The sequence below is a fragment of the Odocoileus virginianus genome, chromosome 23 (genome assembly GCF_023699985.2).
Source record: "Odocoileus virginianus isolate 20LAN1187 ecotype Illinois chromosome 23, Ovbor_1.2, whole genome shotgun sequence".
In the NCBI taxonomy this organism is placed as follows: Eukaryota; Metazoa; Chordata; class Mammalia; order Artiodactyla; family Cervidae; genus Odocoileus; species Odocoileus virginianus.
In genome coordinates, this window is record NC_069696.1 from 46,443,525 (window position 1) to 46,470,644 (window position 27,120).

The 27,120-nt window shown below is 45.9% G+C and overlaps 1 protein-coding gene across 1 annotated transcript in view; it reads right to left on the minus strand.

Annotated features, from left to right (window-relative positions):
• The window catches only part of STAB2 (stabilin 2), a 164,778-nt gene that overhangs the window by 114,775 nt on the left and 22,883 nt on the right, over positions 1 to 27,120 (minus strand). Inside the window, exons 6-15 of the mRNA XM_070454036.1 lie at positions 20,309 to 20,404; positions 15,848 to 15,973; positions 14,524 to 14,720; positions 12,806 to 12,939; positions 8,201 to 8,334; positions 6,533 to 6,615; positions 5,022 to 5,171; positions 3,357 to 3,500; positions 2,289 to 2,345; positions 2,008 to 2,133 (exon numbers count right to left, since the gene is read on the minus strand). Coding sequence (XP_070310137.1) covers positions 2,008 to 2,133; positions 2,289 to 2,345; positions 3,357 to 3,500; positions 5,022 to 5,171; positions 6,533 to 6,615; positions 8,201 to 8,334; positions 12,806 to 12,939; positions 14,524 to 14,720; positions 15,848 to 15,973; positions 20,309 to 20,404 — 1,247 coding nt within the window. The remainder of the gene's footprint in view (positions 1 to 2,007; positions 2,134 to 2,288; positions 2,346 to 3,356; positions 3,501 to 5,021; positions 5,172 to 6,532; positions 6,616 to 8,200; positions 8,335 to 12,805; positions 12,940 to 14,523; positions 14,721 to 15,847; positions 15,974 to 20,308; positions 20,405 to 27,120) is intronic.

Here is a 27,120-nt window from a genome sequence, read left to right on the forward strand (position 1 = left end):
TATTTTTAAAATAGCATCGTATTTTAAAGGCACCGGGAAATATGACTTTTTCAATGAGAACCTGTAACAAATCTCTAAATATGTTTAACATCTGCTTGTAATGTAAGAGGTTACCTTCTGACTTATTTCCTTGATAACTTTTTTTTTTTTTTTTTAATGAAAAGTATTCTGAATGCAGGGTTTCTCAGGTGGCGCTAGTGGTCAAGAACGTGCCTGCCAATGCAGGAGGCAGAGACACGGATTCCATCCCTGGGTTGTAAAGATCCCTGGAGGAAGAAATGGTAACCCACTGCAATATTCTTGCCTGGAGAATCCCATGGACAGAGGGGTCTGGGGGACTACAGTCCACAGGGTTGCAAAGAGTCAGATATGACTGAAGTGACTAAGCATGCATGCATTCTGGATGCGGAATATCCTTGTAGGTACCTGAAAGTATTCTAGAAAGGGATATATCCATGTGACCCTCTGCATCATTCAGGCAACAAGTTTCAAGTGCCCAAAACAGTGTGACTTGATATCTGAGTTAGAAAGCTGGTACTTACCAAAATGTCTATTTTCAATGCCATGAAATCAGAATTATTGGGGTGAGCTTGTGTAATCTGCCTATTTAACAAGCTTCCTGGGTAATTCTCTTATTTAAAAAAAGCTTCTTTACCTATTTTTGGCTGTGCTGGCTCTTTGTCGCTGCACAGGCATTTCCTGGGGCAAGTGGGGCCCCTCTCTAGTTGTGATGTGCGGGCTTCTCACTGTAGTGGCTTCTCTTGTGGCTCCCTGGCCCTAGAGCGTAGGCTTAACAGTCGTGACACGGGGGCTTAGTTGTCTGCGGCACGTGGGAGCTTCTGGATCAGGGTTGAACTTGTGTCTCCCTCACTGGCAGGGTTATTTACCACTGAGCGACCAGAGAAGCCCTCCCTGGGTAATTCTTAAGCACGCTAAAGTTTGAGGATCACTACTCTAAGAGACTCAGACTCCCCCGGGTAATCAACACTGATCTACGCGAGGTCACAAGTAGTTTTGCCCCATTTCCAAGATGGTGGCAGAACTTCAGGGCACTGGGAAAAAGCTTGTGGCCTTTCCTATAATTTCACTATTTGGCATTCTAATAAAAAATTCCATAATTAGCTAACCTTTTCAGTTGGGCTTCCCTGATAGCTCAGTTGGTAAAGAATCCGCTTGCAATGCAGGAGACCCTGGTTTGATTCCTGGGTCGGGAAGATCCCCTGGAGAAGGGAAAGGCTACCCACTCCAGTATTCTTGGGCTTCCCTTGTGGCTCAGCTGGTAAAGAATCTGCCTGCAATGCGGGAGACCTGGATTTGATTCCTAGGTTGGGAAGATCCGCTGGAGAGGGCTACCCACTCCAATATTCTGGTCTTGAGAATTGCACGGACTGTATAGTCCATGGGGTTGCAAAGAGTCGGACATGACTGAGGAACTTTTACTTTTCTTTCCCGTTTAAGGCTGTTATTCCTGAAAGAGGAAACACTTTCAGTGGTGTCCATTATTTTTACCCTAGACTGAAAGAGTAAAACAAATCTCCTTTCTTGAGGAGGACATGAGAGAATTGAAGGTTTATGATGTATAAGGAGAGGGTTATTGTGGAGAGAAGTGAAAGCCATAGAAACGAGAGTTGGGAGCCCCTAAAAATAACATTCCTTTTACATTTAACCTAGACTTTACCCAGAATGCCATGCAAGGCTTCATTTTTCAGATGGTTTTAGAGTTGTAGGGAACTTAAAATTTATGATTTTGCTATTGAGAAATCTTAGGAGAGAAAGGACATTGACTGGTTTTACAGTGACATGGAACTCCACTGGGGAGATTGTAGCCACATCTAGGCTTAGTTACAGAGCCCTGTGATTGATTAATGATGTCTGCCTTGGTTGCAGAAATGTTAAGTGGTACATGTGCTACTTATTTGCTGTCCTTAATTTAGAAAAAGCCTGTGTAGGTACAGACTGAAGCAGTGATGCTGTCATGACACCATTAGAATACACAGGATACAATACCTCTGAAGAAAGGAGATAATCAAGAGTGCCATCCTTCATGTTATTCAATGCTTCATCACTTGGAACAAAAACAGTGTATGGTCCACCAGTCCCATCTCCATTTAAGGCATGTCCCACATTGGTTTTCTGTGTTTAAGAAATGAAAATTTGTATCTGTAACCTATCTCAGATAGATATATGAACTCTCCAGAAAGTATTTATAATTGATACCCCCTGCTAATTTTATTGTACCAAGGACTAGACATAAAAAAACTTTCTAGGAGTTCATGAAAAGTACATACCTCTAACAAAGATGTGAACTTGCTGTATCTTGGTTGTAGCATGGTCATTATGGTTTGCTAAAAAGAGACATTTTGCTTAAAGTTCAGTACAAAAAAGGGAGGTGGTTTAGGAAACAGCTACTCTAACATGAAAAGACTGATGACAGGATCTCATGGAAGTTTGGACTTCCACGGACTTCCCCAGTGGCTCAGATGGTAAAGAATCTGCCTGCAATGCAGGAGACCTGGGTTTGATCCCTGGGTCTGGAAGATCCCCTGAAGAAGGGAATGGCAATCCACTCCAGTATTCTTGCCTGGAGAATTCCATGGACAGAGGAGCCTGGAGGACCACAGTCCATGGGGTTAAAGAGTCGGACACTACTGAGTGACTAACACTTTCACTTTTCAGATGGAAAGCTAAGGGGAAATAAAGAGGAAAGTGGACATCTATAAAAGGCTCTGGCTAACCACAACACATTATACATGTGTGTTCTGTGTTCATTTAAACAGTAGTTCAGACCTGCATGTTCTGAAAGTCTTTGCATGCTAAGTCACTTCAGTCATGTCTGACTCTTTGCAGCCCTGTGGACTGTAGCCCGCCAGGCTCCTTTGTCCATGGGATTCTCCAGGCAAGAATACAGAAGAGGGTTGCCATGCCTTCCTCCAGGGGACCTCCCCAACTCAGGGATCAAACCTACATCTCTTAAGTCTCCTGCATTTGGCAGGTGGGTTCTTGGCCACTAGCACCACCTGGGAAGCCCCAAAATAGTCTTTGGCCATCATCAAATAGATCAGAGGGAATGAATTTTATCACAGGGAGGATATGCCTTCCTCCACAACACACAAGGGATAAATTTTTGTGACAACTGGTCTGAGTTCTCAGGTGTGTCTATGAAAAAGATTACAAAATCAACCTCTTTCCTACACCTACTGCATGCCTTTCTCTTTCTCCGCAGAGGTGTCAGAATTCTACTAAAATCAGAGATACAAGCACACGGTGCTGACTTGCATTTTCTTCCTGAACATGACTCTCTAAGGAACAGGGGAAGATGGATTTGACTTGACCTCACTTTTACCTGAAGTTCTCACCTCAGTATTGCTCTCAAACGTGGGCGCCACCTTGTCCATGGCTCTGTCGAGGATGTGCAAGAGCCCGTTGGAAGCAAGTATGTTCCCTTGTATAATTTTTACCTTCTTTTTGCCTCCATAGAGTTTAAGCTTTAGCTGACTGTCCTAAAACACCAAGGAAAAATAAAACTAAATTAATGTGTGTCCTTGAAAATCAAACACTGGATTAGAAGAAGTCTTAAATCCTTGGGTTCTGTCATTTATTGGCTATATGATCTTGGATAAGTTCCCTAACCTAAAATGTGGATGATGGTTCCTGCCCCATTGAATTCACAGGTCTTTCCTTGGGCTCAAATGAGATAATATACAAAATCACTTCAAAATATCAATGACTGCTAAATGGGAATAAGAAATTACTGTATAGTCTTCCCCCAAAAGACAGCAAGCTACAAAGGGACCCAAAACTCTTCAATTTATTGTAAACTCATTACTTACCTACTTTAGTGTTTTGGACAGAAGAGGCACACAATAAAAAATATGTGCTGAATGAATAGGTGAATGAATCAATACACGTCCTTGTGAGAAAGGAAACCACGTCTTCATCCATACATACATTCACTCACCCATCCATCCATCCATCCATCCATCCATCCATCCATCCATCCTCATACACACTATACAACATACTGGTTAAGGATTCAGGCTTTGGGGGACTTCCCTGGTGATCCAGTGGTTAAGAATCAGCCTTCTAATGCAAAGGATGCAAGTCTGATCTCTGGTTGGGGAACTAAGATCCCATATGTCGCAGGGCAACTAAACCTGCACATCTCAATGACGGCAGATCTGTGTATCACGGAAAAGATCCCACACACTGCAACAAAAACCCAGGGCAGCCAAAAAAAAAAAAAAAGTTACAATGATTCAGGTTTTAGGATCAGACAGACCTGAGTTTAAATCCTGCCTTTGGCCCTTACCAAGTGACCTCTCAGGTTTCCCACTGGAAAAACATTCACAGGGTTGTTGTGAGCCTTAAATATCACAAATAGAGATTTACCCCAGTATCTTGCATGTAGTAAGTGCTCACTGATCTATCAACTACTGATATTTGGTGAAATGCAACCAGATAGGTCTGGTCTCAGACAGGTCATAACCACCCCCCAACCCCACCCCCCACCACCACTCTCTGTTGATTGACCATGTGCCCTTCAGCTCAGTAAAGTCACAAAAAATTATTTAAAAAACAAACAAAACAGAATTAATGGCATTATGAGAGATGGACTGTTGAACTGGAGAGGGTGGATACTTCACCATCTAAAACAAACAATCCATTTCCTTTTCTAAGATGAGTGCTGATCTGGCTTTGTGCTGATGCTTCTAGGAAATGGGTTTACTGTCAATTTTCTCCTTCCTGCTGGCAGTTGAATGATGGTTGCCTTGAAAACTAATTCAGACCAGGGCAAAATCACTTTACAATCCCATTTCTGTTAACAGTCCATCCCCCGCACCTCACCCTGGCCAGTGTTGGCTCTTTGTTTTTGTCCTATGTAGGGAAGTCCTGTGACAGATGAGGAACAAGGAAAGTTCTTCATAACCTTTCACGACCCCTGGACACCAAGAGCGAGCCCGCTGTGGCCACGGACTCAGTGGACACTTTGGTTCGGGAGTGAAGATCAGAGAGATCCTTACCTTATCTTCACTGAAGATCTCCCCTGACTTTCCCGTCAAAGTGTAGAATGTGTCGGTGCTGTTCATCTGTTCAGTGCTCATCTGCCCAGCAATTATATGGAGTTTCACAAAGTACTGAGCAGCTTTGTTATCCAGCAAAAACTCTGTTACCTGAGAAAAGAAAGCCGATTCCTTCCATCTCTATGGTGGTTGGAACTCAGGCTGATGCGCTCAGCATCAAGAACATCAAAGTGAGTGTACATCTTGAGTCTGGGCTCTTTCAGGTACAGATGACTTTCCCAGAGTTAAACTCCCCTGGGCCAGGTTGTAAAGAGGGCAGAAATTTGGAGAGCGGGAGGTGATACATGGTACGCTCTCAAACTCTGGGGCATGCTCTAGCAGGGAACCAGTGGGCCAACCAGGGAAACTTCTAGCAGGCCAGAAGGACCAAGGTGGGTGTCAAGAGTCAAGGAATCAGTCATCTTGAGCCCAGGAATCAGTTGGGAATGAAATATGAAGTTGTGTAAAAAAACAGGAGGACAAATGGAGCTTTTGAATAGAAAAATTAAGAATTTTTAAATCCACTGGACCAAATGGACATTTTGTCAATATTATATAATCAAAGATCACTCAACAGAGACCTTTCTTAATCCTGAATAAATTCAATTTCTATATGAAACAGGCGATCACACCACAAAGTGTCTAGCCCAGACATCTTCAACATCCACTAGCTCTCCTACCCCACAGGGGAGATATGAGTGCATCTCCAAAGATTAATGACATGTTCATCTTGGGCAGATGAATGGCAGTGGCATATTAGGAGGAAAGAGTCTGAAACTCTCTGGGTGTTGATTTACTTCAGCACACGTTACAATCACAAAATATCTTGGATTAAGATAAACCATTTCCATATAAATCAGTATGTCCACTATCTACATTAAACCATGTCTAACTATGGCCCTGATCCTATTACAATGGGATGCCTCCACTGGGTACTATGGGTTTCATTCCCACTGGGGGCCATTATCTGAGATAGTAGCTGCTCACATTGACGACTACACTTCTAGTTTCCTCTGTCCTTGTTGCCATTTATGGTGATTTTAAAGAAACAAATACCTAGCTGGTACGGAAGTTTAATTCTTCCCGTGGTGAGTGAGCAGTTTTGCATTACGCAAATCTTATTTAGCATGTGACAGCAGTTGAGAACCCCTAGGGATTACCCTTGAGGGGTAATGACTAGAAGGGGGCACTGGGGGGTCCTGTAGGGAGCTGGAAATGATCTTGCTAGATACAGGGACATTCGCATTGTGACGGTTAACTGAGCTGTGCACTCCTAATCTGTATACATTCCCTAAGGGTGTCATATTTTGCAAAAAGCTTATAAAAGAAATCGCCATCCCCGTCATCAATAGATGTAATTTTAATGGGGGTTTCCCACTTTAGATAAAGAGGATACTGTCTACTAAGATTTTTTTTTTTGGGGGGGGGGCCTTAGCTCCTATTTATAAAATAAAGTTATTTTAAATACTTACATTGAATTCTTTTAATCCCTTGTCTGTTGGCAACAGCACAGTAAATGGTCCCAGGTTGCTCAGTGGCCAGGCATAGGCTTTGTCTTAGGAGTTGAAATACACAAAGAAAGAAAACGGCAAATGGGTCAGTGGCACATGAGGAATAAAATCAGGCAATGACCCTCGTGGTCCACTTACACCCTCTGACTCCCGAGTTTCTCTGTTCTAACTGGTATTATGCAGGCCCTCGAGGAAGTGAAATGCTAAGAATGTGAAATCTTCCTCACAACTGTGTGATTTTCCCTGCAACCACAGTCTTGGCTCAAAGATACCCCAGGATGAGCTCTGTGAGGGTCATGTGAGAAGATCATTGGCCACCTCCTGCCCCTGTGCCTGACTTTCCAAGCTGTCAGCATCTTAGTGAGTAAAGATGTAGCTCTGTCTTCATCCAGGAGATGGAAAAGCTCGGAAGAGCCTTGCGCTTGGTTTAACGCTTTGCGGCTGCCATTGTGACATGCGCAGTACTTTTTGAACAAAGAACCCCTGTCTTTTCAATTGCATGGGGCTCTACGAATTTCATAGCTGGTCCTGTTTCCACGTTCCTGGGGAGCTGGGACAGCAGGCTGGGCTCGGGGCTCTCACACAGGGGGCCACGTGTCCTAGCACCTTGTAGACCAGGCAGGTGAAGGGTGACTGGGCTTTGTCCAGAGAAATGCCTGAGGGTCTGTACAGCCTGCAAAGGACACTGTCCCCTTTGTCTGCTCCCACTGACATTTTAAAAGCACAGAGAGGAAGGAGGGAGATCCCAGAGGCCCACCAGTGAGGGCTGACTGCCCATGGGGTGTCTTGCAAAGAGCAAACTGTTTGTGTAGGATGCATGTTATTTGCCTTGAGAACACAGCACTGATCCACTCAGAACAATTTCTTCTCTGTCTGTGCTCTTTCTGGGAAATCGTGCTTGCTGACTGGTTAGTTCTAGAGACTGATATTTATGGGTTTGGTTGATTGCTCAAGCCCATTTTCTGTTGATCAGCAAAGTTTGTGTCTCATTGAAAATCTTGTCTAATCCTGTAATCGGCTCTATTTCATTCTTATGGGAGGGAGGGGTGATGACCTCTCGGGGGCCTTTGGACATGCAGGAGGGTGTTTTTGGCTGTCACCTTGTCCAGGGCCTGGTGGAAAATGTGTCACTCTAGATTGCTAGTGGTCAGGCGTGGGAAAGGATGCTAAACACCCAGTGATGAGTGAGACGGTCGGTCACATGCCATCAAGACTATGCCCCACACTCAAACAGCACCTCCACTAAAGAGCATGAATACCGCCTGCCAGTATTACCTGGCAATGTTGTTTCCCATCTGGAGGACCCATAAGGTCAAGGGAAAGAGGATGGTATCCATCCTGACGTCTGTAGCTGCCTATCTCACTGCTGTTACAGACCTATTACTCAGAGGTGACCCCAGGACCTTTGCCTCAGCTGTTGCACTACTGGATCTCTTGGCACTAACTCCTGTCTCCTTGGGACATCTGCCTGTCCACTTCCTTCCACTTGCCCTTCCTAGAAAGGGCTGTTCCTGCTAGATATGAGGCTTGCCTATCCTGTACCCCTATCTGAGTGATTGTGTGTCTCAGATGTCCTTGCCCACCAGAGGGCTGCCTTTTCTGTGGAAATGTGCACCCATGCCTGCATACCCAGGAGCGAGATGAAGGAGGTCAGCCTTCCTTGCCATTTTCCCCTGGGTTCGGTGTTTAATTCTTTGAGTCGCTCCATGATGTTTCCATAACAGGTTGAGCCATCGCCTACGTAACCTTTCCGACAAGTGCATCTACAGAGAGGGTGAAAACATATTTTCAGGGTCCCAAAGTCACTGGATGTTGAGATCATACAGTTCAAACCTCTCACTCTGCAGAAGGGGAAGGTGATGCTCAGAGCGGGGTAGAGACAAGGCCAGAATAGTGGGGTGAATACAGGCGAGCCTTCCTAACATTCTGGCTAACATGAAGCAGTCCATAAGAAATGGATATGTAATAAACTATGTGTGCATATGTCAACACTGCTTCCGTGGTGGCTCAGATGGTAAAAAATCTGCCTGCAGTGCAGGAGACTTGGGTTTGATCTCTGGGTTGGGGAGATCCCCTGGAGAAGTGAATGGCACCCCCCTCCAAATTTCTTGCCTGGAGAATTCCATGGACAGAGGAGCCTGGCTGGCTACACTAGATTTCTTTGTATACTCTTTGTTTTCAATATTTTTTCCAAGCATGATCAATAGCAAACTCAGGGAGATAGTGAGGGACAGAGAGGCCTGGCATGCTGCAGTCCCATGGGGTTGCAGAGTCGGACATGACTTAGCAACTGAATAACAACATGAGCAAAAGCCCATGTACATCAGAACCATTAGGACTTGCTATAAATGTGGGTCTCGGTCCCTACTGCAGAAGCACAGAATCAGAATAACCTGCTGAAGCTGGCCTCAAGTAAAGAGGCAGAGCAGTGGACCTGCTCGGAAGATTCTTCCCCTCCTCTTCCTTTCCGAGATCTCTGCTCAACCATCCCTTCCCAGGGGAAGCTTCCTTGGTTTTCCATCCCCTCCCCTCCCTTGGTACATCACATCCCCCTGAGTGCGCCGTGTAGCTCATGGCTCTTTTCTGCAGCACCAGTTCCAGTTGTAATTTTATCCTCATCTGAGCGGTTATTTGATTAAGATCTACTTCCCCTTCTGATTTGAGAAAAAAGTGAGGACAAGGGCAATGTGTGTATTTATTCATTCTCCAAAACCCAAGATCCAGCGCAAGCCTTGGTCCATAGTATGTATTTAATGAATAGCTGTAAAATAAACAGAAATACATAATCAAGGAAAGTCACAGAATTTTATATAATAGTTCAGGTTCGCAAAAGAGAAATGAAATTAAAGATGTACTAGCAGTTATGTCTTGGTAGGTGTTAAACATCCAAATCTCCAGGGGAAAAAATAGCTCTGATTTGCAGCCTTTGACAATTTCCATGGTTCACACTCCCACCTTGGCCAATCTCAAACTACCGTGACACTAACCAGCCAGCAAGTTCCTGAGAATTTGATCATTGGCTCTCAGGACTCAATAATCCCTGGCTTTAGCAAACCACTGCTCCCTAGCAAAGACTGGTTGGCAGCTGGCTGAAATTGGCAAGGTGCTTAGGAAAGTGACATTCACCAGGATCTTGGGGATAAGTGAGAAACAGGAGATGGGGAAGGACAATTCAGAGAGGAGAGATGCAAGGGTGCTGTGAGCAAGCATACCACAGGTATGACTCATGTGTAGAACAATCCCAAAGAACAATTAGACCCTTGCTAATCCAGGTATGTTTCTAAATCAGTCCCAGGGCACAAAGATATATATCTTCAGTGCTTGCTGAAAAACCATTTCTGAACAAATCCCTTGCTTGGATTGCTGCAACGACTCCCTAATTGGTCTTTCTGACCTGAGTTTTCCTCCCGTTAAGTCGGTCTTTCACAGAAGCCCTGGGTGGTCTGTCCTAAAGGGCAATCTGGTATCTCTGTGCTTAATTCTCTCAGGGGCTCCTTTTGTCTGCAGCAGGGGTCCCCAACCTCCAGAGTCTAAATGCCTGATGATCTGAGGTGGAGCTGATGTCATAATAATGGAAATAAAGTGCACAATAAATGTAGTGTGCTTGAATCATCCTGAAACCACCCCAGTGCATGGAAAAGTTGTCTTCCATGAAACTGGTCCCTGGTGCCAGATAGGTTGGAGACTTCTGATCTATGGGATATAGTTTAAGTGCTTAGCAGGCATGCAAAACTTCAAAGAGGGGAATCTTGCTTATGTCTCCTTCCTGCTGTTCATGCAAAATTCTAGCAACAACTTGCTTTTTTTTCTAGACTGTTCTGTTCTTCTCAGGTGGGTGTCCTGCCAGGACCATTCTCATATCTCAGGTGTGACCTGCTCTGGGCAGCCTTACCTGACCTCCCAACATTTTCCCCACAGAAGCATCCTGTTGATACCTCTACCACAACCGTTCCTACCAGAATGGCCTCATCAGGTGTTTCCCCCTCTGCTAGCTGGAAGCTCTCCTAGAATCTGGATCCCACCTTATTTCTTCTCCTTGTATTCCAGCACCTGGGACAGTGCCTCATTGTTGAAGCAATTATTTTCGAAGTACCTACTGAAATCTAGAAACTGTGCTAGGCGAGAGGGCTATAAAGATAATAACAACAGATACCTTGCTCTTTTACCATCATGTTGCTGGAAATGAGCCTGAAAACAAATAATTGATGATGACATGATAAAGGTTACTTAACATCTTTGAGCCTCAGTTTCCTCATCTGTGAAATGGGTTTACTAACACCCTTAAGGCTATTGACAGGAGAGACAAAGCATGGGTCATCTTCAGTGGCTCATGCAGCATGATTTGGAATATTCTGCATAGACTGATTGCCACATTGAGAAGGCACAGACCAAATAAATCCCTCTTCTGGGTGAACTAAATTACTGATGGCCCCATATTTTTTCAAAGTCACTCAGCCAGCCTTTAATGTAGGCTTCATCCCTGTTGAGGATCCCCTGGTGGCTAAAGAATCCACCTGCCATGCAGGAGATGTGGGTTCAATCCCTGGGTTGGGAAGATCCCTTGGAGAAGGAAATGGCAACCCACTCCAGTATTCTTGCTGGGAAATCCCATGGACGGAGGAGCCCGGTAGGTTACTGTCCATGGGGCTGCAAAGGGGTCAGACAGGACTCAGTGACTCAACAATGACAAAAACAACTTCCCAGCTGAGGATAGTTTTCTTTTGGGGGGGGAGTCAAGCAGATTTTTTTAGTGACACACAGACCCCTAACACTGATGATTAGTTCCACTGACATCCTAGACACAAGTTTTAATGCAACTTCTATTATTCTGATGTTCCAGTTTCATTTTTCTATTTTATCTTCTCGACTACGGAAGAAAGAAAATGTTTAAAGTGTTCTGCTCAAGTTTTCTCAGAGGACAGTACAAAATGTGTAAGCTGGCCAGTGCTGTGGTCGCTGTCAGAACCTGGGTTTCAGCAGAGGATGTGCTCTGCGGATCGTCTGGGAGGGGTTTGTGTGTGCAAGGTGTGCATGGAGTGCTTTCCATGTGCCAGGTTCCTCTCAGAGATGGATGAACGCAACCTCACTTAATCCTCATCACAGCCCTGCTTGGAGGCTGAAGTTTTCCCCTTTTGTGACGGAGGAAACAAGTCAGAAAGGTTAAGGGAGGCGGCAGAGCTGGGCTTGAACCCAGGGGTTCTGACACCCACGCTCTTTCTCTTCCACCCACAGAGTATACAGATTCATTTACTTGCCCAGAAAGAACACAGTGACCATCAAACCTATCTGGGAAGATCCACCCCTTCAAGACCCATCTATAAAAGGTATGCTAGAGGAAGCACAGAAACTGTTCTGTGTCTACCATGGCTCTGAGCTCACTGCAGCAGAACGGGCTCTTAGCAGATGGTGGTGACAATGAGAACCAAAAGTCGCCTCGAGATGCAAACCTCTGTCTGGGCGACAAAAGGCTTGGGTTCCAGCCTTAGTTCACCCATTGATAAAACATAACACAGCTGGAGAGGAGTTTCCAGAACATTCTCTCATGAATCTTCACAACAACTGTATGAAGTAGACATCACCGCTCATTTTATAGATGGAGGAAGTGAAGCCAGAGAGACCACATCATGTTCCCAAGGTCATGAATCTGACAGATACCAATGCGGAGGCTTCAGCCCAGGTCTTTAAACTCCAAGTACTATCTTCCCACCAGGTGATCTGCCCCTGTCTCAGCAATTTTCATGCCAATGTTTTTTACTCACGGTAAACCCCTTCTTTTGAAACCTGGAGTCCAGAAAACACCACTTGCATATGTTCACATTCCCCAGTGGTCACTTTCCCCGTGTTCTGCACCACTGACAAGCACTGTTTCATAGATGACAAGTGCATTAGAGGTTAAACTCCCGTCTGCAATGGACATTTGTTTTCCCAGTGGCACTGGCTTCACTCTCCCATGCTCTGACCACTTTATACCATGTTTTCAGATCAGGTCAATATTTCAGGGTTCTGTCAAGATCACTATCAAGGAAGTGATAGTGAACAATTATTGAACAATTCATTGATTATACAAAGACGTACTGAGCCTCTACTATGCTCCTTGCATTCTGCTGTGTGGGGGGTGGGGGGTGGATGCAAGGCTGAATAAGACACATTTCCTGCTCTTCAAGGACATTTCAGCATTGACTGGCCACCACGTCCCCCTCTTGGAAAGACCGTGGTGGAACTGAAAAGACTTACTTGGTTTGGCCTGGTGCGATGGTGATGCAGTCTGCATGCGCGTGGCAGGGGTTGTTAGATTCACACACATCGGTCATACTGCATCCCACTCCAGGGACAAAGTTGTGGTAATGTTGCTTACACTCGCAGTGAGCCTTCAGCAGATGGGAAGAGAAGAACAAAACAGTTTTCATTAGTCACTTAGGCTGACATTCTTAAATTCCTGTTTTTATCCTGGCAGGCAAGCTGACTTGGGGTAGCTCTAAAGTATGGGCTGAAATTAAAATTCATCAGTGTATCTAAAATTGGAAATCATGTTTTCTCATCTGTTTGGAAATTCATACACTTTGTAATTCACCTTTCAGTTTCCTGGTTTGCTAACCCCGGGCCTCCCTGGTGCCATATTTCCTGCTTTTAGATTTAGATGAGTGGAGACTGACGTTCAGATGTATTAATTCTCTAGAAAAGTGGTTTTCAACTGTGAGTCTCAACCTAAGGGACCTTGGTAATGCTTGGAGACATTTTCGATTGTAGCAACAGGAGAAGGCACCAGTGTCATGAGAGACCAGGGATGCTGCTAACCATCCTGCAATGTACTGGACACTCCTTACAACAGAGTTCTCAGGCTCAAAGTGTTAATCATGCCCAGGGTGAGGAAATGACTTGCTCTGAAAAAATGAATGTGAACAATGTTTCTGTGTGAATGATGTTTCTAAGACTTGAAAATATGCCTGGGGACATCTTTTTTTTTTTTTTTTTTAAGGGACAAGGTATATTTTTAATCTCATTCCCAAGGTACGGAGCCCTGATTCACAATGTAACATGACTTTTCCCACAAGGGATCTCCTTTAGAAGATGGAAATTCAGCCCTTTGAATTTCTTGCCAACCTGCCTCAGAAATCGATAGCAGAAATGTTGTGAGATGTATTCTTTTTCTCAGAGATGAAATCAGGTGGATTCTTTGCAGGGCACTCTAGGAGCATCCCCAGGGGGTGCAGGGGAGACTGCTGGGGACGTGTGGCCAGGTCTGGTCAGGCACTGAAGCCTTTCCTTTCACTCAGGCAGCTGTTGTCTCCTGTGTGGATGGATTTCCTCCACTTCATGTGCAATAATAGCTGAAGTAGGCACCCACTATTTGGTGGGTAAATGAGGTATTGGGGAAAGGTCTCTCTTATCTGGATTCTGCAGCAAAGGTCTCCTGACCAGGCTGAATTTTACCAGGCAAGGTCATGATGTGATTTAGAGAAACACATATGGCTTACTGCAGGGCATCTTCATTGCTCCCTACAAATCTGTCCACACTGCCTAACATTTTATCAGCATTTATCTTTTTGGGACAGTTCTTTGGTCCTCAGAGTCCTCTGTCACTTTGAAAAGACATTAGAGAGAATGGAGGATTGTGGGCAAAAGTCAATTACATATTCACTTAAGAGTTAACGATGAATTTCTTAATCAAATTTGAGTCATATGTATGTGTTTTGTCAGTCATCAAACAGGACGGGGATAGAAGAGAGTGAAGTTTTGACTAGAAAGCCGGGCAAGGGCAAGTTCAGAGGGTAGATTAGGGCTCACTGAGGTTGACCCCAAGCACGTGCCGGTCCGGCTGGGGAGGGAGCCCAGCCTGAGCACGGACAGGGGGAAGTGGGAGGGCACGGATGACAGATTACACCCCGGCACGTCTGACCTTCGGTGGGTCGTCCTACTCCTGCTCTCAGCAGTTCCAGACATCCTTAGCTCACCTGTCCAGGCCCATCGTATCTGCACACCGTGGACTCTGTCGGGCAGTTTCCGAAGTTAAGCTGGCAGGGGTCCACTGGCAGGCACACCTGGCCGTCCCCGCGGTAGCCTTCTTGACACGTGCACCGGTGCTGATTTGGTCCCAGGTAGGTGCACTGAGCTTGAGGGTGGCAGATGTTTTGTGAACACGGATTGATGGCTGGAGAAGCAATGACCAAACAAGGTGGTTACCGCATGCAGGGAGGGAGCGGGAGAATCAGCTGTGAGGGATGGGAGAGCACAGCTCAGCCAAGTCAAGAGTGAAAGTCGCTCAGTTGGGTCTGACTCTGCGACCCCATGGACCGTGTAGCCTGCCAGGCTCCTCTGTCCATGGAATTCTCCAGGCAAGAATACAGGAGTGGGTAGGTGTTCCCTTCTCCAGGGGATCTTCCCAACCCAGGGATCGAATCCAGGTCTCCCGCGCTGCAGGTGGACCCTTTACCCTCTGAGCCACCAGGAAGCTGCAGGCAATCTAACAGTTTCAAGAGAGTAAAAAACATTTCATCTTACCTTCTGGATCACCTCCACCTACCAAACAGATTTATATATGCCTTGCAGGAATGATAACTATCAGTACTGTGATGATATATTATTATGCCATGCTATGTGTGGATTTAAATATTAAATAGCATGAAAGAAAGCACTGACATTTAAAGAATTTATAATATGTACTGGCCCTTTTCTAAGCATTTGACATATATGAACTCAATTAATCCTTATAATCCTCTAGGGTAGTTACCCCTATTATCCCCATTTCATAGACAGGAAATGGAGTCACAGGCAAATTCAAGAACTTGTCCAAGTTCATGTTGTTAGTTAACAGGCAGATCTGGGATTTATACACAGACAGCCTGGTTCCAATAGCATGTTCAGAGCCAATTACAACCTCTCATGAAGTGAAGAGCATGGAAAGAAGGGAGAAAGGAAGAAGCAAACAAAGTACATTCTATCTTAACACTGATTCAGGTGATATAAAGCAAAAACATATATATGTTTAAGCGATCAAACCCGGGTGTCCTGCATTGCAAGCAGATTATTTTCTGTCTGAGCCACTTGGGAAGCCTTAAAAATCTATAGATACACTCTGCTAACAGGAGAAATGATCATTTATTGAAGAGCTACCACATGATGAGCATTTTGCCTAGAACTTTCAGTATATATCATTCAGCTGCACAGAGAGAAATAGAAGTGTTCCTTGTGTTAATGTTAAGAAGGCTGTGAGGCTTTTTCTGATGAGGGATCTAACCATCTTAGTGAATAAACCTGCAGGATGGAGGTCCTACTCACGCTCGCAGTGTTTGCCGTTGCCTTTGTAATTGGGAAGGCATTTGCATTCTAGCTTAGTCTCATCTTTGCTGGAAGGTGAGCATCTGGAATTTTCTGGGCAGAGCAAGGCTGCACATTCCGGGATGGCTGGAAAGGAAGATTGTTGAGGTAACTGCATTAGTAACAGTTCTTAAAAGAAAGCTCAACAAATACAATATTTCCTATATTACAAGAGTGACCACAGATTCCTTGTAACAATTAAAAAAATACAGGATTTGTAAGGCAAAAATTAGCTGTCTTCTTAGTCTTATTCTCCTATCCCACTCTCAAAATAATCAATGGCAAAAACCAATGTAATACATTTACATATAAGATATTTTTTAAACAAAATGGAATCCTGTTAAAATATTTAAGAACTTAATTTTTAACTTAACACTATGGAGGTATTTAAGGATGTACCTTGATCTCTAAAGACTGCATAGTATTTTATAATATATCAATAGATAGTGCTTAGATGGCTTTTAAAAATGATAAAGAATCTCACATAAGGAGCCAGCTTGCAAAGCAAACAATTTGGACTGGCACGGTAACACGCATGCAGCTGGAAGATATGACATGCCGAGGTCAGAGATAAAGGACAGTTTATCACTCACATCAGGAACAGTAGCCAGAGGGTTAGCATTTATGGACCAGTTCTTCCAAGCCCCAGTTCCCACCAGGCAATGCGAAGAGGGCCAGACTGAAACCTGAACAGGTGTATTACAGAAGATGAGCCCTGACTTAGGGAAGGGAAATGCTGTTTTGTTTGTTTATCTCTAAATAATAGACAATGTTTTAGTTAGGGCCTGAGTAAGAGATAGAAATCACACAATTATTTAAACAGGGAAAGTTTTAGTGTAAAGACTCACGAACAGATTAAAATGGCTCCTGAGAGTTAAAAAGAATTGGAAAGAATAAAGGGAGAAAAATAAAGAGCCATCATCCTCTTGGGTTAAGATGAGAGCAAGTCCTCCTCCCTTCAGAGCGGAGACACAGATGCCACTGGAAGGACAGGACCTTGGTCACTTCTATAGTGGAGAGGCTGCTGAAGTGTCCGATGGTGAGACTGACTGGACTCCATCCCTCTGGGGCTCCAGGGAAGGGCGTCCGCAGGGAGGTGCCAAGCCTTAGGGCTCCCTTGGCGCCTGGGCAGGCCGCTCACCTGAGGATGTTACGGCAGGTAGGAGCTGAGAAGCCCATGCTCTCGGAAGCATGGTGCACTCCTGTGTGTGAGTGGGGCGGGGTGGCCTCAGGAGCCAGCTGAGTGGCACGAAGGTGGGCGGTCAGTTCCGCAGGTGGCCGGTCCTGCGGGGCCCCTGGTGTGGTTGGGGCTGAGGAGAGGGTGTGCACAGCAGCATGCCTGCTCCTGAACTGGGGCACCAGCCTCGCTGTCCAGGACTCCTGGGTGACGCTGCTGCCGCCTGAGTCAATCACCAGACAAGGCATGCAGATGTCAAATACCAGAGCCTCCTAATCCCCGCAGGAAGTGAGTGCTGGAGAAACTGCAGGGCTGAGCAGCGGAGCAGAACTGTGCTCTTCAGGAGCCTGGTGAGTGTGCCGAGCCAGAGACAAGACGAGAAAACCCTTCCTCCTCTGGTGTCCGTTTAGCGCCCTCTATTGGTGAGGTTTCACATCTTGCTGGCAGGCAAATGAGAAATATCTCAAAGCCTACTTTATATTCACAGAGCAGGCAAGAAGGGTGAATTTGGAGCTGAGAGGCAATCCATTAACAGGCAGTAAGCGTGCCTGTATTTGCTCCTGAGGCAGGCCTTATATCTTCCAAGGCTGTTCGCTATGCAGACACCCTCAGAAAGATGTTGGAACAAAGGACAGTCAGCGTATGACTCTCAGTTCAGTTGCTCAGTCGTGTCTGACTCTTTGCGACCCCATGGACTGCAGCACGCCAGGCCGCCCTGTCCATCACCAACTCCCGGAGTTTACTCAGACTCATGTCCATTGAACCAGTGATGCCACTCAACCATCTCATCTTCTGTCGTCCCCATCTCCTCTCACCTTCAATCTTTCCCAGCATCAGGGTCTTTTCCAGTGAGTCACTTCTTTGCATCAGGTGGCCAAAGTATTGGAGCTTCAGCTCCAGCATGAGTCTTTCCAATGAATATCCAGGACTGATTTCCTTTAGGATGGACTGGCTGGATCTCCTTGCAGTCCAAGGGACTCTCAAGAGAATCTTCTCCAACACCACAGTTCAAAAGCATCAATTCTTCGGTGCTCAACTTTATAGTCCAACTCTCACATCCATACATGACTATGGACCTTTGTTGGCAAAGTAATAACTCTCAAGATGTGCACAAATGTGAGGTACACATTTCTCTCCCAATGCTGGCTGGTTGAATCAAAAATTCAGAGAGTATCTTACATTTAGGTCTTTAATCCATTTTGAGTTTGTCTTTGTGTATGGTGTTAGGAAGTATTCTAATTTATAATAGCTAGGACATGGAAGCAACCTAGATATCCATCAACAGATGAATGGATAAAGAAGCTGTGGTACATATGTACAACGGGATATTACTCAGCCATAAAAAGGAATGCATCTGAGTCAGTTCTAATGAGATAGATGAATCTAGAGCCTATTATACAGAGTGAAGTAAGTGAGAAAGAGGAAAACAAATATCGTGTATTTATACATATATATGGAATCTAAAAAGACGGTACTGATGAACCTATTCGCAGGTCAGCAATGGAGACACAGTCATAGAGAACTGAATAGTGGACATGGTGGGGAAGGAGACGGTGAACTAATGGAGACAGTAGCATGGAAACATACATATTACCATATGTAAAATGGACAGCCAGTGGGAATTTGCTGTGTGATGTAGGGAGCTCAAACCTGGTGCACTGTGACAACCTAGAGGGGTAGGATGGGGTGGGAGGTGGGGGGAGGCCCCGGAGGGAGGGGACATGTGTGTACCTGTGGCTGATGCATGTTGATGTGTAGCAGAAACCAACACAGTATTGGAAAGCAATAATCCTTCAATTAAGATTAAAATTTAAAAAATTCAGAGAATATCCCCTCACCTCTTCCATAAAGTCGAATTGTTGCTGGGAAGGGGCTGCCTTTTCAGAGTCACATTTTCAACCCCGCTTTGATCCAGGTGGGAGTATATGACTTGCTTACATTGATGGAATATTGGGCACTCTGTGTATCAGTCTAGACTTTATAAGCAGATCTTTCTCTACACTCTATCCTTCCTTCTGTGGCTCAAAGCAGAGCATTCTGAGGTTCTACAGACTGACAGACAGACACACACCATGCGGTGGGTATCAGCCAGGAACACCCACGTCAGACTGCTACCTGAGTAAGAAATAAACCCCTGCTGTGTTAGGCCAGAGGACCCCCACGTCCTCAGGTCACAGGGTCCTCAGCGTCTCCATGCCCCTCGGCCTTGGCTCGCCGGCGCCCTGGCAGCTGCTGCCTGCCTGCCGGGTGACTGTACTCCCTTGCTGGTCTGGCGAACCAGCAAACTTCTCCTCTAGCAAGTGGGCCGCCACCACACCTTCTCCAACACGATTTGAACCCAGTCTTAGGGATGACTGTCCCCTTCTCTGTTATGCCCCATCAGCCCTATGGTTTATTTTGAGTGTTTATAGCCACTCTCCTATTACTAATTCTTTATATTAAACTTCCCTTGTTGCAATCACCCTGTGACCTCTGTCTCTTGATTGAGCCCAAGGGGATCGATTGTGTAGAGAATTTCAGTGACTCAAGTACCACCCAGCTCTTCATTATTTTGTGAACTTTGGTGAATCACTTAACCTTGGTGAGCCTCCATTTCCTGCTGATGTGCTCTGTCTTTGAGACCTATAAGTGAGAACATGCTTCTCCCTTATAAGGGGGCTAACTTACTAAGGAGCTCCCTTACGAGGGACCTAACTGGCTGCAATGGCCCCAGTGTCTTCCCCTCCATCCCATCTTCACACGGCCACTAGTTTGGGCCTTCCTAAAACATAGCTGCAGCCATGTCACCCCGTTGTTCCCAAACCTTCTGGGACTTCCCATCTTCCATGCCATCTCTCCCCTCTTCTTCCACCCCTCCTATCCCCCTCTCCCTTCCTCTCTTTTTGTCCTCCTCCTTTTAAAATTTTTGATGACATTCCAGCAAAACATTTGGTGCACATCACCCACCTAGGGCCCCAGTACATGAACACACATGTGAAATGCATACATCTGTGTATTTGATTTGTGTGATATGTTAACTGTTAGTCATTGATGTCCTATTCTTTGCGACCTCATGGACTATAGCTCCCCAGGTTCCTCTGTCCAAGGAATTCTCTAGGCAAGAATACTGGAGAGGGGAGCCATTCCCTTCTCCAGGGGATCCTCCTGACCCAGGGATGAAACCCAGGTCTCCTGCATGGAGGGTAGATCCTTTATCGCCTGAGCCACAGGGGAGCCAGGGGAATCAGGAAATGAGCAACACTCACGCTCATCGCAGTTGCGGCCAGCGTACCCGGAGTAGCATTCGCAGCTCCCGTCACCGTGTATTCCACCGTTGCACACTCCATGCACGCAGCTGCACACTGCGGACAGAAAATGGGGACTTCCCGTCACCTGATACAGACTTCCTCCAGAGACTCTGGAAGGGTACTGTTTTCAGATAGTGCAGGCTGAGATTCTGCTTGAGGAAGTGGGGAAAACCATGGGTTTGAAGCCCTAGAGACCTGGGTTTGAATCTTGGTTTCTTTTTATTAGCTTCAGTTTACAGTAAGTCTCCTACATACAAATGAGCTCCTTTCTGAGCACACGTTTGTAAGTCCAACCAAGTTAGCCTAGGTACCCAACTAACACAATAGGCTATATAATACTGTACTTCAATAGGTTTATCATAATTTTCACACTAGTAATAAATACAAAACAAAAATAAAGACAGCTTTTAAAATCTTATAGTACAGTACCTTCACAATAGTATAGCACAGCAGTCGGCATACAAGGGCTGGCATTGAGTGAAGAGGCAAGAAGAATTACTGGAAGAAGGAGAGGAAGTGGGAAATAGTAGAGCTGCAGGATCGTCAGCAATAGGAGATGGAGGGCAAGCTGCAATTTCATGGCACGGTTTCTGGTTTCTTGCTGGAATCAGATGCATGTTCACATCTTTGAAAGTTCACAACTTGCATGTAGGGGACTTACTGTATTTGTCTATGTGTGTGTGACTGCTCAGTCACGTCTGATTCTTTTAGCAAGCCCATGGACTTCAGCCTGCCTGGCTCCTCTGTCCATGGGATTTCCCAAGCAAGAATATTGGAGTGGGTTGCCATTTCCTTCTCCCGGGGATCTTCCCAACCCAGGGATTGAACCCGCATCTCCTGCAAGTCTCCTGCATTGATAGGCAGATTCTTTACTGCCGAGCCTCTGTAACATGTAGAAAATGATGCCCACTTCATGGGATTTCTATAGAGTTTATTGAGAACATGTATATAAAGCACAGGTGGCATATCACATGCATTGGAGTTCTCTTCCCTGCTTTCAAGTTAGTTACTTCATCTTCAGATACCTCATCACAAGAATTGATATAATGTCTTATATACACACCTGTCACGTTTAAAAGGGAAATGCTACCACTGACTCAATTGCTGTTGGTAGGAGGAATCTACAGAAAATCTACTCCCCAAATGATGAGGGCAATGCAAGTGTAAAGAAGAAAGTCAAAAGGCTAGGGAATAACTAAGCCACACTGATTAGCTTGAAACAGATGACTTTTCAGCCCTGTGACAGATCCCTTCAGGATTGAGAAATGAGGGACTTCCCAGTTGTCCAGTGGTCAAGAATCTGCCTTCCAATGCAGTGGACATAGGTTCAAGCCCCAGTCAGGGAACTAAGGTCCCACATGCCGCTGGGTAACCAAGTCCATGTGCTGCAACTATTGAGCCCCGGTACAACTAGAGAGAAGCCCGTGCACAGCAACGAAGAAGCTGCATGCTGCAACAAAGGCCTGGCAGAGCCAAATAAATACTTAAAGAAAAAAAGGAATGAGAAATGAAGGGCATTTGAAATAATATTCATCTCTTTAGCACTCAGCTTGTGGTTCATTTGTAGAAAGACTTACTGTCTGACTAAGTCACCAGCATCCTCTGTTCACCCCCTGTGAAGTGTATTTCATGGGTTTCCTTTTGCTGCTGTAACAAATTCCCACAAAGTCAGTGGCTTAAAACAACACAGATTTGTTGTATCATAGTTCTGTATAAGTCTGAAGTATGTCTCCTTGCGCTAATGCTTTCAAATTGTGGAGCCAGAGAAGAGACTCTGGAGAGTCCCTTGGACTGCGAGATCAAACCAGTTAATCTTAAAGAAAAGAAACCCTGAATATTTACTGGAAGGACTGATGCTGAAGCTCCAATACTTTGGTCACCTGGTGCAAAGAGGTAACTCACTGGAAAAGATCTGATACTGGGAAAGACTGAAGGCAAAAGGAGACAGGGGAGGCAGAGGAAGAGATGGTTAGATAGCATCTCTGTCTCAGTGGACATGAATTTGAGCAAACTCCAGGAGATAGTGGAGCACAGAGGAGCCTGGTGTGCTATAGTCCATGGGGTTGCAAAGAGTTGGACATGACTTAGCAACTGAACAACGACAAAGATCAGAAGTCTGAAATATGTCTCCCTGGACTAAAATCAAGTTATCCATTGGGCTTTCTTCTAGAGACTCTAGAGGACAATCTGCTCCCTCATCTTTCCAGCCTCTAGAGGTTGCCGGCATTCCTGGGCCCCTGGCCCCCTGGCCCCTTTCTCCATCTTCAAAGTTAGTGACATGAGGTCAAATCCTTCTCACATTGCCATCTCTACTGGTCCTCTCTTTTCTGTCTTCCTCTTCCACTTACAAGGACCTTTGTGACCACATTGGGCCCACCTGGATAATCCAGGCAACTTCTACCATTTAAAATCACCTATTTAGCAATCTTAATTTCCCTCTGCCTGTAGCCTAACATATTCTCAAGTTTCAGGAATTAGAACATGGATATCTCTGAGGGGGCCACTATCCTGCCTACAATGCATGTGTTTAGTACACATAAGTCAATTTAACATTAGCCAAGTGAAACATAATTAAGAAGACACCAGCTTAAATCCTAATCAGATGCCAGAAAAGCCAGGATGAGTTAGGTTTTAAGTATTCCAAATATCTAATAAACCATCACATTCTTTGCATTCTTTGTTACATATTCCCCTCAATCCTCTGAGCTTCAATCTCCATGGGAACCATCCTCTTGCAAGTTCTTATCCTATTTAGTCCGGACTATTGCAGTAGCATTTTACCTGGACTTAGTCTGACTTCTCACCTCTCCATGTTATCCATTTCATTTGATCAGTAATGGCACCAAGGTGATCTTTCCCCAAATATCTCAATGACTCCCAGTTGCTAACCTAATGAAATCTAACTTCCTGTTTGGAAAACAAGGTCCTCTCCAAGCTGACTCCAACCTTTAACAATTTTCATGTTCATCTTTCACCATTTCATTTTATACATCCTAGCATCTAAGTGCATGGGAAGATTCACTAGCTCACCTTCTTCAAAACAGGTATTGAACATCGGTGCACAGGGTGCTGTGCTTGGGACTGATGACTCCATGTCCCTGCCCACAGAGAGCTCACAATTGGAAGGCAGGAGAAAGCAGCCCATCACAACGTGGTGTGATCAATGCTATGCATAAGATACGACATACAAGTCATATGACATAACAGTAGTCAGGTACGGGTGTGAAAGTTGGACCATAAAGAAGGCTGAGTGTCAAAGAATTGATCCTTTTGAACCGTGGTACTCAGGAAGACTCTTGAGAGTCCCTTGGACTGCAAGGAGATCAAACCAGTCAATCCTAAAGGAAATCAACACTGAATATTCATTGGAAGGACTGATGTTGAGGCTCCAGTGCTTTGGCCACCTGATGTGAAGAGCTGACTCATTGGAAAAGACCCAGATGCTGGGAAAGATTGAAGACAGGAGGAGAAGGGGCAGACAGAGGATGAGATGGGTAGATAGCATCGCTGACTCAATGGACATGAATTTGAGTAAATTCTTGGAGACAGTGGAGGACAGAGGAGCCTGCTGTGCTATAGTCCATTGGGTTGCAAAGAGTCAGACAAGACTCAGTGACAGAACCCGACAAGCAATGAGTCAACGGCTATGAGGGCTGGCCAGGCAGAAACGGGAGGGCTTGTCTGGGGACAGATGGGGGCGGAGCTGTCCTGGGAAAGGCCGTGCCCAGCGGAGGTGGCAGGACACGCACGCTGTACTTCACAACTCCACGCCTTGGCCTCCACTGTGTTCCCTCCCCATGCAGCTGAAATCCTCGTCCTTCCAGGCCAGCTAAAGCCCCTCTCCCCTGTGGTGTCATCTCAGAGGTGCCAGAACAGAACCGGTGTCTCTCTGGGCTCCAGCAGTACTTTCTTTGTACCTTGTTCACTACCACATTCTGCTGCAACTATTCATTGTGCTGTGCCTGCCAGATACCCCCAGGAACACAGCAGTGGTTCGCATCAGCAGGGCTGGGGTGGGGGTGGGCTGCGGCGGTCCTGGAGACGTAGCAGCAGCCACTCGGGTTAGCCGGGAGACGGCGGTTGGGTTGCCCACTGTCACAGTTTATTTCTCTGTCCAGGCCTGACAAGGCGGTGGCCTAGTTTTTGCCTTGTTCCAGCACGGACAGAGGAATCGGGGATGGTGACGCTCTGTGACACTGCATACGCTCAGCAGAGCCACACCACGGCCTGGCTGGCAACAACTAGGCTAGCAACTGGCTGAAAGCTGTCGGGGCTGTCTCTCTCTCTATTTATCTCGTCCATTCTATTAGAATCCCACAGAAGGCTTTCCCTCTCCTTCTACTTCCCTACAAACGTCTTTTAGAGCATCTTATAACAATGCTGACAACTGCACAGCTCAGCTTGAATAAAGACAGCATCCTGCTGGGTTAGGGTGAGGACAGTAAAGCAAAGCAGGAGAGTTCAAATGCAGAGTGGAATCCTGCTTTCCTTTTTCTTTTCTAACACTTTGATGTTTTGCTTGATAATTTAAAAATATCATTGTCATGGGTTGAATTTCGTCCCCTCCAAAGTCCTAACTCCGAGGACCTCAGAACGAGACCTTATATGGAAGTAGAGTTTTTGCTGTAGACATAAGTTGCTAAGATCAGGTCCTGCTAGAGTGGAGCGGCTTCAGTCCAATGTGATTTATACGAGGAGGCAAGGACACAGACGGCAGAAGATGGTCAAGTGAAGACCGCGGCACCGACCACAGTAATACGGCCACAAACCCAGCAACGCCTGGGGCTTCCAGAAGCTGGAAGAGGCAGGAAGGACCCTCTTCCAGAGGCTTCCAAAGAAACTGGCCCTGCTTACACGCAGATTGTGGACTTCTAGCTTCCAGGACTGAGACAATACCTTCATGTCTTTAAATCACCCGGTGTGTGGCAGTTTGTCACAGCCACTGTAGATAATCTTAAAAAACGATCTCTCTCAATCACTGAGTTTTTGATGCCTCCTTAAATTTTGCACCTAAGACATGTTTCTCTTCGCCTTGCCCTAGAACTGGCCCTACTTGACCCTTTATCAAGCACTTACTCTCCTTCAGGCATTTTGTCACATGCTTTACAGGCAAGATCTCATCTGATGCTCACAGCACCCGGGGAGATAAAATAATTAACCCCATGCTACATATAAAAAATGGGAGACAATTAGCTCCAGAACTTAACTCAAACTATTGAAGAATTAAATGTATTTGCAATTATCACCTTCCCCTCAAAAATCAATTTATCATTGTTTTCATATTAGCAAAGCACTTTGATGTCAACCTCTGGCTGTAGCCTTTTGAACAGAGCTCCAGAGGAAAGTCAAATTGGTCATGGAGATAACTGGGTTGACGTGGGAGTGTATTATGGACTTGGTAGCAAAGATGTAAATTAATTCAATTAAAACAGTATCTACCCAGTTCCAACCTAGTGGCAGGCACTGCATTAGGCACTGGGTATACACATCAGTCAGTCACAATATCTGCATTCAAGCTGCTCACAGTGGCCGTAGTGGGACGGCCAGCCTCTGAAGGACACAGTGATGCTGCCTCCTAAATGTTGTCATGTACCCGCTGGAGGGGGTGTGAGGGCAGAAGAGGGGAGTCGAATGTGACTCAGCCCCTGCTCTCAACCTCAATGCTAACTACAAGGGCTGTCCTTCTCGCTAAGCTTCCCTTCCAGGCACCCCGTGTCCTGGCTTCTGGCATGATCTCTATACTGGATTAACTGACCTGGCACCGTAGCTTTCAGGAGCTTCTGACACCCATTGCTGCCAGTCACTGCCCAGAAAGTGTCCTTGGGAAGGAGATGTGAGTGGCAGAGGGATTCCCAAGTGTCACTGAAAGAGCCCTGGGCATTCGTGAAACCAGGTACAGCAAATCTGTGGAGACATGTGACCCTTGGGCTATAGGACTCCAAAGCGGCCTCTGGCCAGTGGTCGGAGGGACAGGGCACAAACCCCCCTGTGCCACGCCCCTTGGCAGAGTAGGCTGCCCTCTTGTGGTCCTGTAGCTTCCTGCATGTGTGGTGCACACAGGCCCAGAAGCATCACCCACATTTCCAGATCCTTGGGGGGTGGGGAGCTAATCTCTGCCCTCTTTGGATGCCCATCACCTGTCAGGGGTCTAACGCAAGGTGGGTGTGTGCCAGGGGCTGAATGGCACCCTGGCTGGGCACCCAGGTCCTGGAGTAGGACACCTGGGGTCAAACCCTGCCTCTATTCCTGAAGCAGCTGCAGGACCTTGAGCAAACTCGCTGCTTCTTCATTCATCACACAAGGACCCCAGCCTGCAGAGCTGTTCCAAGGAGATTCTGTGCGTCAGGCCTTGCGCGCTGCCTGTGCCCAGCAGGCATTCAGCTACTGTTATTAACAAGACATGACTGTGGGACCCATCTGGGGTCTTGTGAAAGAGAGGGGGCTCTGTCTTCTGCCCTAACCTGGAGTGAGGCACTGAGCAGGCTGGGGCCTTGGTGGTTGAGATGAACACCCTTGAGAAATGCAGCTTGAAATCACCTCTAAGCACATCAAGAATCAGGTAGGAGAATGCTCTGGCAGCTGGCTAAAGTCAGAGTTAAAAATAAAACTGCAACTTATAGCTGTCCTACTTAGAGGCAGAACTGCCACCACCAATGGCCAGTGCCACAGTGGGTGAGACAACACTGGCACCCAGTGGATGCTTGGCTAGAAAGGCTTGCAGGTTCCCCCAGTTCCTGCCAACGGGAGATTGGCAGCATCACCGAGCCGTC